This window comes from Anopheles gambiae, chromosome 3, assembly GCF_943734735.2.
Source record: "Anopheles gambiae chromosome 3, idAnoGambNW_F1_1, whole genome shotgun sequence".
NCBI classification, from domain to species: Eukaryota; Metazoa; Arthropoda; class Insecta; order Diptera; family Culicidae; genus Anopheles; species Anopheles gambiae.
The window spans coordinates 34,143,303-34,157,426 of NC_064602.1; the positions used below are offsets into that span (position 1 = coordinate 34,143,303).

The following is a 14,124-nucleotide window of genomic DNA, read 5'->3' on the forward strand; positions in this document are numbered from 1 at the left end:
CAGCCCCCACCACCCGCCTCTCGTTACTCGTAGCAAAGACATTAATGCCTTGGGAGCAGAGATTGGGGACCGAACATGTTCTAAGCGCCATTGTTCTAGCGCCATTGCCAAGACTGGCGTTTGCAACGGTGTAATACGCCATTTGCTTAATCCTTTCGCCGGCATTCGTTCGGCACACATGGTCCGAGGCTTTCGAGCGTAAAGAAAAGAACCGAGAACATTGGCCCACCCAGCCACACACTCACCGCCAATATCCGCCAGTGACTTCTAATTTCGAACTTTTATCAGACATCCCACCAGTTCCCCCACAACACTCTCGGTGCTGCGGTGTAATGCCCTGAAAGTCCCGAACAATGGTTCGACGGAGTTCGCTGAAAATTACTCCCATCAAACAAAAGAGTACTGCTAACAGAGCGCGGCTAGCAGTGGCACACTACTGTGAACTAACCTCAAAAAGTGCAAAATGGAACCGGCTCCTTCCGTAGTTTGAAAATCAGATTTCGGTTCACCCGCCCAGTTTCATTGTTTCACAAGTCGGTGCCATTTTTTGCTACTACCGCTACTGCTGCCATGTTCTTTGTACATGTCCATTGGCACAGTAACATGACCTAACCTCACATCGGAAGTGTTGCCGAACCCCCGGTTTGCTTCTGTTCCCCATTTGCCGGGGCCATTGCTGATCATCAACCCCGGTTTGTCAAACACTGGCGCCAGCAGTCATAGAGCTCCTGCCGAGAAAGGGAGCTAGGGAGAGAGTGAGCTAACGCCAACCAGTGTGCCCGGATGTGTTGAAAATTGTAACAAAATCGTAAAACATTGAAATCATAAATTTGCCAAACAATGAACGACCTAAAGAGTGCTGACCGACAATGGGTTTGTCTGGTGATGGTGGTGGTGGTGGATGCTACTGCATCTCATTTTCGGCCGGCCAACGACCGGATTATTATCCAGTCGAAAGTGGCATGCTGACATGGCCATGGTTCGCGTTCTTCGGGCGATAGTATGCCGGAAATGTGAAACATTAGTTCCATGGTTATATACTTTTGGCTAGAATTTTGGAGGGGGGAGCAGCGAGACACGACGTACAGTATGCCAACGCGACCACTCTTCAAATAGATGACGCGATAGCGTCAAGTGTATTTCAGCTCGGGGGAAGAGAAACGAATTTTTGGCAGTCAGTCGCATTCACTGTCTGTCCATTTCTGGGTATCATCCAGTAGTTGAGCACACACACACACTCTTTCCAGTGGATGAAACTGTTGCGATAGCAACTAGCATCAACCACGCGAGCTCATAGTTACTACCCTGTGTAGGCATTCATGTATCCCTTCAGATCTTTCCCTGCATGTGGCCACGTTTGGCCAGCAGAAAAGATAATGTTACATCAGTCCGTCTATTCAGCCTGAGCCGTTGAATCTATGAAAAGGCACTACACACTGTCGCTGTAACGAACCCTCGCTCACACGACCCACGGACACGATCTTGCCTAATCCCAGAGCATTCCCAAAGCCTCACAAATGAAACGCTCTTCACGCGGGATGTGCAACCAAAACGTGACCATTGTGCAGAGCCGTTCGACACATCCCTGCAATCGGGATGCGCAACTCAGGACATTCCAGGAAGATGCTATACCACGCTACGGCTGATTGTCCGCAATCAAATCTATTTCCTGAAGGATTGGAGCAGAAAAAAAGAAAGCCTCCCGCCACACAATATGTACGTGCATAAATTGATGACCTTTCCAATGGCAATAGTGAAGTTGTTATTTATTGGGTTCAATTTACTACCCTTAGAATTCCCAAGAATTCCCACGCGCGCCTCGAGCCCCTCGAGCAATGCATCACAAGCTCGGGTGCAAAAGCGTTGCAAAAGCTCTGAAAGATGGCAAGGAATAATTTGCAAACAATCGATATAAATCAATTATGCAACGTGGCTGTTGCAATGAATCAACGCCTTTTGGGATCTGAAGCGTACTGTTGAAACTTACAATAGCCAATCGAATGCCCCAATCGGGAGTGGAGTGTCCCACCCAAGGGAGAAAAAGGGCAATTCTTTTGCCATTCGCTGTCCAAGAATGGCGTCGTGTCTGTTCGCAGAGCACATGACGGCTACGGTAGCGTCGCTCATAGCTTTCCCCGGGATTAAAGCGTTGTCCATTGAGTATTTCCCTTGCGGGTCATAAATTTCATTCCATTTTGCATGCGCACCGTTTCCCAACAAGGTGCGTTTTCCCACAACGAGTGCTTACATTGCCCGCAATCTTCCGGGGTGAGCTTATTCGCTCAATAGCACTAAGCACTACAATGGGATGGCGATTGTCAAATTGTTTACCGATGCATGAAGGAACCTAGTAGTAGTAGTAGTAGTAGTAGCAGTAGCACAATGCCTAGAATCCACTCCCCCGAAGAAGATAGATTTTAATCGAGTTTTTAGGCTAATTGAAAGTAAAATGATGAATTGCGACCACTTGCACCCGAAGCTCCCCCCGGTAAAGCCACAAAGCGATGGGAAGAACTTAATTTGCGTAGCTTGTTGGATGGATCCGACATCCCCTTCAGAGGTTGCGAGAACGTCCTCAGGAAGCCCCGATATGAGTTCAGTTCATTAATTACGATGCCAATCCGGTGAAACGTCTTGGGTTTGCCGTTCGATACACGCCGAGCTTGATGGAACACCAACTAACGAAGGGCTGGGTTGGCGCAAAGGCCAAAGCCAATCAATAGCTTATGGCGTTGGGAGCGATTCCTATCACCACCTAGATCGTACCACCTGCTTCAGGAGAGACAGAGCATGACGCATGCAGTATTCAGCCAGGCTAAATAGCCATATCTGGAACGCATCGATTCCGGCGCCCACTTCCGCCGGATGACGTAGTTTTGAAAGGAAATTGTCTTCGGTGCCAGCGTGCCCACAACACTTCAAACGGGAATTGATGTGTGTGTGTGTATCTGCTGTGTATGATTAGCTGTTCTTGGAGGACAAACTGATAGATTGTCCATTACATCAAACATAAACACTTTACCCGGGAGGTGTGCTGCTCCCAGGTCACAGGATGTCCATGCAAACATCGGATAGGATGACAGTAAGGCGCTTCGGTCGCCTATTTGTCTCCAAGATGGTAAGCAGGAAGCTCTCAACGGTGGCAGTTGCCTTTGTGCGGCAGCGGAAGTCAATTTTGCAACAATATTCTGTTGCTACCGCACAGAAGTGTAGCTTCCCGGAAAATCAACCATTGCCTGTTGGACGCCCGCATGCGGACGGTATACATAAATAGCAATTGCAAGCGGGTTGTCTTAGAGCTTGTGTACCTTGGCCCATAATTATTGGAAGTTGGGCTTTGAACGGAATGCACTTACAGGATATTACAGGACCACCTTTTTCAATTTCCTGATTAAAACGATTATTGGTACCACTTGTATCTACATCTTTGCAATCGATCATCTTGAAATAGTTGTTACTTTGCAGTGATAAACTTATTATTAGTCTATATTGGAGCGTTTTAGTGCCTCACTGACCCAAAGAAGGACAAAAATGAGTCATATGAAAAGCACAAGAGCTATTACATTGTTTGTCCTCACTTTAAACCAGACACATCCGGCACAGCCAGATTACCAATGGCAGTTAAAGCAACAACCGTGACCCCAATCGCAGTTTATCATTATTTCGAGACCGTTCTGCCGGTGGCACCAACTGCCACCAAAAACTCCTCGGTGCTATCTTATAGCAATTTTAGGCTTTAGCCTGAAAGCCGAAGGACCGGAAATGGGCAACTGATTGCTTTCATGTTTAGAGATTATGAAGGCTTCACGGCAGAAGCAACCTCCGGCGCCTCATGCGCTTGCCTTCTTCAGGCACCAACACAACTCATGCGGCCCCACCGTGAAACGTGACAAGAATATCGGTTTGCAGATGCAGAGGATGGTTTCCGGATTGGAAGTTTGGCCGCCTTTTGTGCTGGACGTTTGTCACCGAATCCATTCCCGTAATCTAGTCAAGCGAATGTGGACGAACGTGAACGTCACGTCAATGTCAATCTATGGCCCTGAGGATGGATTGGAGGAGAAGGTTCGTGGCCCAAGATCAGTAATTTCGTATAGCATTTCGTTAATGCTAACGATAGTATTGGATTGGTATGCGCCCAGGGGGAAGAAAACACATTTTCTTTAGGTCAACAACTTTGTAGTCGTTTGTAGCAATGGGATGCTGTGTTGGAGCAGTATTGGTTTTATGGTTTCTTGAGGAAATGTGTGTGTGTGTTTGGAATATGAGATTATACTTGCATGCAAAATAGGAAGATTTAAGCTGAATAATTTGAAGAAAGCAATAATTCTGAATTTTGGATCACTTTTACTGAGTTAAATCACAAGTTGTTTTAGTAAGAGGCATTTTCCAAATATATTTATACCTATTCCTTAGTTAAGCGAGTACTGACTTATTTCAGGGAAGCGATGAATTTGAATTTTGACATTATATAAAGGAATGTGATTTATTTTCTGGACAAAAGTGAATTAATAATTAAATAAGTTTCTTAATGTCCCATCAACTCATTCAGATTTAGGTCTTATAATGGTATATTTTGCAAAGAAGGACAAGCACCCTTGAAAGTCTAGAATCAACTCCAAAACCCACGATGTGTCGAAGCAAAAACTTATCACAAATTCAACACATCTGAACTCATTATCGATCGTAATGGAAACTACAATAAATAACGCTCAGTGACGTCAATTGTTCCTCATCTAGAAATCATCAGAAGTATCTTCTCGCACCACTCTCTCTTTCTCTCTCTCTCTCTTGCCGGAAGTAAATCTTCCCTTCGTCTCATGACCGAGAAACTACTCACTACCATCGCTCTCCTCTTCATCATATTTTACCCAATCTTGGCATCTAGCAGGTACCACACCACGGTTCATCAGAAAAAGGCGAAGCATCAGTAGCCAGGAAAGGTATGCTCACCGGGATTTTCGACGGAAGTGGCCCACTTGTGCGAGTTTGCGCTTCCCAAGGCATGGTTAAGAATTTTATTTTTTCAAACCGAGGTCGTGTCCGATAAGCATCAACCCGGCGTGACGGAGCGTACTGTGCCATCGCTTTCTGGAATAGTTCACTTCCTGTGGTGGCCTCTCCCTTCCCCACCGGGAGATGGTTATTCTTCTTGCAACCTCCAGCACCTGCTCCGGAAGCTCATCTTTAACCTCAATTTTTATCCCACCACATGGGTGTGCGCTGTGGGTGTGTGTGTGCATTACAAAAGCAGTAGCAGGCATCATTTTATCGTAAAAATAAGGTTATGAGATGGATGGCAAAGATATGACAATGTGCTCCATTCGGGCCTGTATGCCGCGATGCTTATCCCTGCCACATATATGTAAAGGTATTAAGGTAAGGGTGGTTGGCTTTGTAACACAACCCCAAGGGGATTGGGGCTAGAAAACGCTTTTCGCTTTTCCACGCTTCCGTCGTGATGGCAAATTTTCTTTCAGCCACTGACACACAGGCAGATAGGGAAGGAAATGAGGATAGTTTGTATGTATTTCTTACTTCCCTCAGATTCTTTTGGTAGGAGCTTTTCAATTACTCAACCTAACGCTTTACCATTGTGAAGGGTAATGATGTGGACATTAAGGTTAATTGGTCAGTAGTTTAGTCATTTTTGAGCAGATATGCTCTGTTCTAAAGGTGTATCTTCCCAGCATCCAAATGTCTTATCCTGAACATAGCCACCGACTAGCACAAGGTTAATATTCAATAATAATAAAGATGATTACATAATGTCACTTAAGTTAATTGACAAATATCCCAAAGCGCATGTCCTACTAACCTCTCAAATGCTCCACCACACGTTTGTTGATTGTCACAAGAGTCGCCAAATATACCACACGTGTCACTGATTGCGGTCGTTTGGACTAGTTTTGCACAAACAAGCATCACACAAGATTCACACAACATTTCAAAAAACCAAAGAAATAAACACACCCAAAAAACATCGCCTCCCAGACCAATCTTCGAAAACACAGCGTACTATAACTTTTTATAGCTTTTTATGGATGGTTTCTCTGCATGATAACACTGATAAACGACATCCAGCACTGGCGAGAGAGTGGCAAAAGGCAAACTTTACCTCTGGCACGCGTATGTGTGTGTGTGGCCATTTCTCCAACGGAAACAAATTCTCAACATGTGAGTGTATATGTGTTAAACACGTTGCACTTTGACCTCGAGAGCTAGCGCGTGTGTGGGTAGCTCGGCTGCCAAATTGGAAGCAAAAGAGAGAGCGCCGACAGCACTCTTTCTCGTTGTCGAGTTAAAGGGGGGCGAGAGTGTGTGTTTTGCACAAAATTTTTGGACACCCACCTACACCGTGTCGCACAAAAAAAGCCGTTATTTTTGCTGGCTTGAAGCGTGTGCTGCCACCAACAGCTGATAACGGTGACGGTGAATTGCTGGTTTGCTTTCCAGGGAAAGACATGAACAAAAACAGCAGACGAGCTTGCGGGGACGGACACTTTCAAGGTTATAAAAGAGCCAAAAAAGTGGGTTAAAGTGGGTAGGAAAGGACAAACACAGACACACCTCCCCGTGCCCGATTTCGCACGCTCATTCTCGCGTCAACAAAAGCCAATTTCTCGTGATTGCCGATGGGATATGTGGGTCAAAATTTAAAGGGAAAATCACAAAAGACATCTGCAAGGATTGCAAAACAGTTCCTATTTCGCGAACGATTCATGGAAAGGCATTTTAAATGCAAGAATAAAAAAGCGTTAAATCTGCAACAGGAGCAGGACAGCAATACGCTAATCACCTTCGCTGCACGATCCTCTTCTCGTTGCGAGCTTATGCCGTGTAGTAGTGTGCGTTACACGAGATCAAGGGACGTTCAAACGTTCATCTCGCACGTATCACACGCACCTGAGCGCACCTAACGGATAGCACACGGAGAGCCGCTCACCAACACACGCACACACCTGTTCAATTGCGTTATCGCGTTCGGCTTATCTCCGGCGGGACAGACGATCGAAGCGCATCTCGTCGCACCTGCTCGATCATTTCGTTCGCGTTAATCTTTCAATCCGGTCGCGCGCTTGTGTGCCGTTGTGCTACGTCACAGGATCCCTTAACCTCACTAATTCCACACCGTTGAGTAAAAGTTGCGTGTGAGTGTGTCTGTATGCGCTTGTGTAAAAATTGAGATCTACGCACACGGTGAATCTGTATCAAGCCGCCACCCGAAATCGAAAAAAAAGAAAGAAAGAACCACGTGTTGATCACGTGGTCGCGTTTTGTGCAAGAGTGTGTTTTTTGCTTTTTCCACCCCCCTCCAAAAGTTCCATAAGAAAGGGAGGAGAAAGCACAGCTACCTTTCTTTCGTTCCTTGCAAACGTCCCCAATGCAAGTCCCACGTGCGTGACCCTGTCCCGCGTCCGTCGTGTCCGTCGTGTTGTCGGTTTCAGTGGACGTCAAATTTTCTTACAAAAGTAATACCCCCTAGCAAGTGTGGTACAGTGATTAGTTTCTCTTATTATTATTTTTTAAACTATTTTAAAACGAAAACTCAAATTTTGAGAGAGGTGAACGGTGTGAAAGGAACTGACATTGAATTTTTACTCACATTACCGTGCTCGAACGACGATCTCGCGTTTAGCTTTATTTCGCATGTTACGGAATTTGCAAGACATTTTACGGTCGAAAAGCAAGGGCATGAAGATGCTAACCTACCAAGCACACCAAACGCTGGATGCTGCGAAGAGCGTGGAGCTGTACCCGTGCACGATGACGATCGATGCGTCGCCGGACGAGCTGGAGGATGCGTAAGTATTGGAGAGAGAGTGAGAGTATGTGTGTGATGGACGCCATTTTGTGATCACGATGTATCGCCCAACGATCATGCACGTGCTGTTTGCCCTTTAGTATGCCGATCGGATGCTGTCTTTGATCTTTGGCTTAAAAGGTTCGCTTGTAAGGTCATTTTTCATCAGTCGCTTCTACAGCAAAAGGATGCTGACTTTACCCCCTAACAGTTCCAGTAGGTTTACTGTCTCTACAAGGTCTTGTCCATGCTTTTTTTCGTGCAAAGCAGTAACAAAAAGCAAAACACTTCTGTACAGAACTACTTGACCCGATGCTAACCCTACCAACTCTATCCAACTGTCTTCTGCTGCATGTTCGTAGTTCTCTGTCGCCTTTGTTTCTCTCTATTTCGATGCACTACTCCCGACATGACCGAGTCCGTCCAACACAGTGGCTGAAGTGCTTAACCTTTTCACACACAAAAAGGCAGCAAAAAGTCACATTACATTCCAGAAGGGCTGCAAGTACGCTGGCCCCCACGTCCTAGCCTTTGGTCAAACCGTCGACGCAAGCGACATGACAGCTGGCATGCACCACAATCCCCACCCGAACACATATCTTGCCGCTTTATGAGAGCGGTTTTTCCCTTCTTTGAGCATTTGAGCGAGTAGAGTGAGTATTATCGGTAAGAAAAAATAAACGTCAAAAAGGATAAAAACTTACTAAATGTTGTTTTTATTTTTAGAAACTTCCCCCTGCTCAAAACGGGTGTACAATATCGGAAAGGAAAGCAAAACTTAGAAGGCAAGATACAACTCTCTTTCAAAAGCAGTAGAGGAAGGGGTTTTGAAACGCAACAGACACATCCCAGAGCCAGAAAGTCAACCTGCTCGTTAAGTTTGCAGGTGCGCCCTGCAAAACTGTACAACTACGAGCACGAGAATGATCTTGTAATGGCATTACGGCATTAATCCTTGGACTGTGTGGCTCACACTTTCCCACACAAAATACACACACACATAGTGGAGAAGAGAGGGGAAAGGAAACAGAGACTTCAAGGCAAGCTCGAGTGTCACGATGGAAAGGCGACAAGCTTTGGCTTGGGAGCGGGCATTAGAGAGCGAGAGATGGACCTGACCGTTATTCACACTGTTGGTTTTTCATAATTCCACACCACCGCTGTTGCGTGTTGAAAGGGGAACAGGACTCAGGAAGTGCGGAACAAACAGCAAGAAAACAGCCACTCCATACCCTCCAAGGAAAGAATCTTTCACGAGCGCTTACGGCAAGCAAAAAAAAAGGGAACGGGAGCAAAGAAACGCCAACCGACGACTGTTGGAAGCGAACTTACAACGCCAACGAGACGGCTAGCGGGGGCACGAAAGGAGGCAGCACTTTCCCGCGGCAGCACTTTCCGTTTGCATTCGCAAAGCAAGATAAACGTTTAAAGACTTACTCAGTTTTGTTTTAAAATGTTATTAATTAGTTTCACCGGTGCACCGGGGCAGCAGTCGAGGCTTTGGTTGTGCTGTGTACACAGGGGAACCTGAAGCAGGAGAGCCACGAGACACACGAGGACGTTCGCTGCTTATCCTGTTGTGTTGCCCTGTCGTCTGGTAGTTTCTTTTAACCTTTTCTTTCCCACACTGTCTCTCACTCTCTTAAGCGAAAGTTGGTGTCTGTTTGGGGTCAGATAACGTTAACGCGACAGGGGCAGACGACAGGCTCGCGCTTAAACCTGTTCAACGCAGCATTGCAACGAAGGGAGAGGTGTGTAGCCAAGGCTGCAAAATACTCAAGTCAAACGAATTGCTTTAGCCCCGTTGAGCATTTGCTCCGTACAGAGACGGCATGGTAAAGTCGACACTTGCGCAACCGAAATGCAGCCAAACGCACACACACACAGCGCAGCATGTACAACGGAACATAGCGATTCGTCACACGCTTGCGTCTGGGCGGTACGGGATGGGAAAGGAATTTCGGTCTGCTTTCCTTCCTGTCCTTGACGTGGACCACGCGAAGCGCTTTACGACATACCATGATGTCCTTTGGCTTTGCGACGAAAGTAATTAGATTGTCCGTACGTGATACAACGGCCCCGCTACACCCTCCGGATGGGGATGGGAAAATGCAACTTGAATTTAGTTTTCCCCACGTTTTGTGTGTTTGATCAAACTCTTGTCTGTAAAACAAATGCTTCCTTTTTAAAATATTCCTACACCTTGATGTTAATTTGGAACAGAAGATAGCAGCTACCAAGCCAGTTGTGCTTGTGCGTCTTGTGCATGGTTTCCCGCTGCCAACCGGCCACCCAATGTAGCATGTTGATGTTGCATTTGCAGACGAAAAACTTCTTTTGCAACCAACTGGTTTTGCTCCCGGTGCTTCCTTGGAACGTTCTTGCCATTAACGAAAGTATCATTGGCCCGGTTGGTGTGGCAGGGAAAGTTTATAATTAGCTGTGAAGCAATTTTGCTTTAGCATGAATAGTAATTAATCGACAACCGGTCGTCCCGCTCCCTCCCGCTCCGGCCGGTTAGTGATAATTAGTGGCCTGTGTTTACATACAAGCGAAATAGGAACGTTTCTCCTTCACTTTGTTACCGTTTGTGTTTGCTTTTGATGGAGAAAAAGCGTTATTTTTGATTATTATTCTTTTTTTTGCTCAAACTCTACCATTTAATTGCATGAAGTTGTTCACGCAAATCATGCATCTCTTTAAAATATTCTTCTTCTTCTTCTTCTTTGGCTCAACAACCGTTGTCGGTCAAGGCCTGCCTGTACCACTAGTGGGCTTTGGCTTTCAGTGACTAATTGATTTCCCCCCATAGCAGGATAGTCAATCCTACGTATGGCGGCACGGTCTATTTGGGGATCGAACCCATGTCGGGCATGTTGTTTAGTCGTACGAGTAGACGACTGTACTACGAGACCAGCTCGAAAAAAATATTAAAATATTCTAGCAAATTCTAAAAATGTCTTCTTAAAAACGCCACTGTTAATTAAATTTTATAATCAAATGATGACGAAACAAAAAAAGCGCCTAATTCACGTTACGAATGACTTCGAATCGAATTTTGTAATAGCATTTACCGGGAATCATTATCCATCCTGTTGGCACCTTTTTTTAAGGCAGATGACACCCACCCCTGTTTAAATTCGTCCTATTCGAGAAGTATTTTTCCTTAGTAAAATTCCCCAATTTCACTCACCATTGCGAGAAATACAACGCCACAAAGCAGCAGCATCCGGCCTCCCCTGCCTGTTCAACATTCCCCACAAACGTTCGGTTGGAATGCAGAAGCGTAAAGTTGAACTTTCGGTATCAAAAATAGTCTTCCTTACCGTGGGCGTTTTGCTTCTTCCTCCCACAAAAAATCCCTCCCACAACAGCAGACATCAGCGTTGTGTTGTACTGTTGGCCCACTGATTGTGGCCGTGTCCGAGAGCAATCGCATTTGACCAGCGCGCGCGTAATGAAATTATATCAGCTACAGTGAGCACGCGCGCCATCTGCTAAATCACTCAATTTATTCGTAATTACGTTTTTTTCTTCGCTTCTTGGAGAAGGTAAGGCACAGACCTCCTTGCTCCTCCTCTGTGTTATCAATTTAATTCCATTTCCTTTGGATTCAATTAAGTGTCCTGTGCGAAGGGACAAGGTGCCGAATGTGCGTGTCGGCGCGCGTCTGTCAAATATGTTTCGCGCGCGCGCGTGGCTCCTCATTTTCGGCCTCTTCAATGTAACCATTCAATAAGGGTGCCACATTTCCCCCGCGCCTGTTTAATTTGATTTCAGCCCCAGTCTTCTCCTCGCTCCTCAGGCTCTGTTTTCGGCGCGTGAAAACAAAAGCAAGTTGTACAGCAGCAGAGCAAATTATTCAAATGACTTTTGCTGCTCGGTATTTTTGGAATTCGGCCTCCGTGTTCGGTACAATTAGTCGTGGACTCGAAAGTCCTTTCCTTGGACTCCCTCTCCGGTCAGGCTTTTGGGTACTACTTGCGCCAGCTCCTACACAGGCAAGGGGGAAGGTTTTTATCCTCTTTTCCACCATTTGCACACGGGAAATGTCTGTAAGGAGCGGACCATTCAATCCCAATACCTGTACTTCCTTTTATTGCTCCAGCAAAGCTGGCGTGATTGATGGTTGAAGATGATGCGTTTGTGTGTGTGTGTCTATTTCATCCACTTCAGAGATACCAAAGAAACGACCATCATCAATTCGAGAGCGATGGCGTGTCAGCAATCGTGGGTTCGTCTTCGATTCAGTGATTTGGAAAATTATAATCCCACACTCCCCTTAGTGCGTCTTCACAAGGCAAAAACTAAAACAATCGAGAACGAAGAATTGGACCGAAGTGCGGGCTGCGCTGTCGTTTATCAATCGTCAACCTGGTTTGTGCTCTGCCAGCAAGTGAAGCAGAGGGTGAAGACTACCCCCGCTACTCTCGATACTGATTGATCAGCAGCTCGTAAAAAACCCATTCTTATAAACCTGATTCGGCGCTTCCCGCTTGGGACGGGAACCGAGGCTCCGTTCTGACAGGCCACGTGCCGGGGACGCTTGTTTGGAGTTAAAGCTTCGCGGATGAGTGCAAAAAAGTATGATACACACGTTACGGACGGCACAGTTGTGGCAAACTACACTCTCGTAGATCGTTGCTGGTGGTAGTGTCTGCCAACGAAGAGGCAGAAACGGTGTTTGCTAGGACGAACATATTTATCATCCTCGTTTCGGACTCATCTTCCATCATCCATGTGCTGTGCTCTTGCCTTCCCATGTTACCTGTCGCTCCGTCTAGAGGTTGGTATTTTCCACACCCCATCATGTCCTTTCACCCCCCCCCCCCCCCCCCCCCCCGGCATGCTCAGAATACGTGCCCAGAGCAGGGCGAGGCCAGCAGCACACAGCCAGCACGGGTGAGTTCATTAAATTCGCCACGGATCGGCGAACACAAATGCAATATCGAAAATAATTGAATCTAATATTTCATCCCCATGCCCACTTTTTGCAGGGTCTTCGTCGCAAAATCACAATATAGATGACCGTGACGAGCGGCGTCCGCTAGAGCGACCGGGAAAAGCGCGCGAGACAGAGAGATACTGAAATGAAGAAGTGCATCCTCTTGCATGAATGGGGACGGACATACACGTACAACGCTCCAACGCTGTGGCCCACAACACATTTGATAATAGCAAAGTGGTGTGTCGTGTCCATCGATGCGGTCGCCCACGTTTAGGTTGAAATTGGCGGATCGATCTAAATATATAGATAGAGCGAGAGAGAGCCACCACAACCACCGCACGCGTGGCGCATCTTCACAACGATTCTTTTGCGCACAACACAACACGTGCTCTTGCGTCCTGTTTGCTCCTGCGATAACCATGGCAACCAACCAACCAACACGACGATGATGCTGCGGATGGTGCGCGGTTTTGAGAAATCGTTGTTGTCACGCTGTTTATCACCCACCTCGTCCCAACAGATGGTTTCACTGGTTTACGAGCCACCGGGACATTTTATCCCTTTTTTGTGTGTGTGTGCACCATCCCAGCTGACCGCAGCTCATCCCCGTCGATTGTCGGATGATAGATAAAAAACCCGCTCCCCGGCCACATTTCCTTTATTGTTGGACGATTCCGGCTTGATTGCTTGGCTCCCCCGCCAACGACGTAGATGATGCGGATCTTTTCGCGCTAATCAGCATTCCCGGTCCCGGGAACACTGTCGGCGGAGGGTGTGTGTGTGTGTGGTCATCTTTAATATTGTACGTGCTTGCGGTTGTAGCACTTGACCATCACCATCATTCCGTGTCCCCGAACGCAAGGCTCTCTCCATGGCTTTGCCTCGCTTAATGAGTGATGCGTTTTTATGTCAGCCTTGGGTTTTTTGTTTTGCCGTCGTCCGCCGCTCCGTTTTATTGAACGATAAAAATTTTACCATACCCCCCCCCCCCCCCTGCTTGTTTGGGGGGGGGGGGGGAAAGATGGCACGGATGACCCATCCTGCTGAACGTCATCGCTTCCCCAATCATTATTATGACGGTCGTGCTCGTTTTTTTCATCGAGATAGAATTGTTGTCTCCGTCGCTCAAAAAAAGGCTCTCTCACACCCCTCTGTCGAACCCCGGGGGCAAGGGCAGGCACAAAGCATAAACATCCTTCCCCAATATAAGGTGTGACGAGATTAGGTTTTTGCTCTGCTGCTCTGCTGCTCTGCCGGCGTCATTCGCCTGATCCAACAACCAATTTCGCTTGTTTCATGGGATGATGATGGTGATGGCCACCGACGGGGCTTCATTCAGCATTCGGGGCACGTCCCGGTGAACGCGCACGCC

The 14,124-nt window shown here is 46.8% G+C and overlaps 1 protein-coding gene across 17 annotated transcripts in view; it reads left to right on the forward strand.

Annotated features, from left to right (window-relative positions):
- The window catches only part of LOC1271433 (CUGBP Elav-like family member 2), a 291,660-nt gene that overhangs the window by 131,823 nt on the left and 145,713 nt on the right, over nt 1-14,124 (forward strand). For 2 of the 17 annotated variants that reach the window (XM_061659164.1, XM_061659165.1), the window contains exon 1: nt 6,903-7,805. The exons of the other annotated variants lie outside the window; for them this stretch is intronic. In XM_061659164.1, coding sequence (XP_061515148.1) covers nt 7,651-7,805 — 155 coding nt within the window. In that variant the 5' untranslated portion in view covers nt 6,903-7,650. Of the gene's footprint in view, nt 1-6,902; nt 7,806-14,124 lie in introns of those variants that run through there. 17 annotated transcript variants of the gene reach the window in all.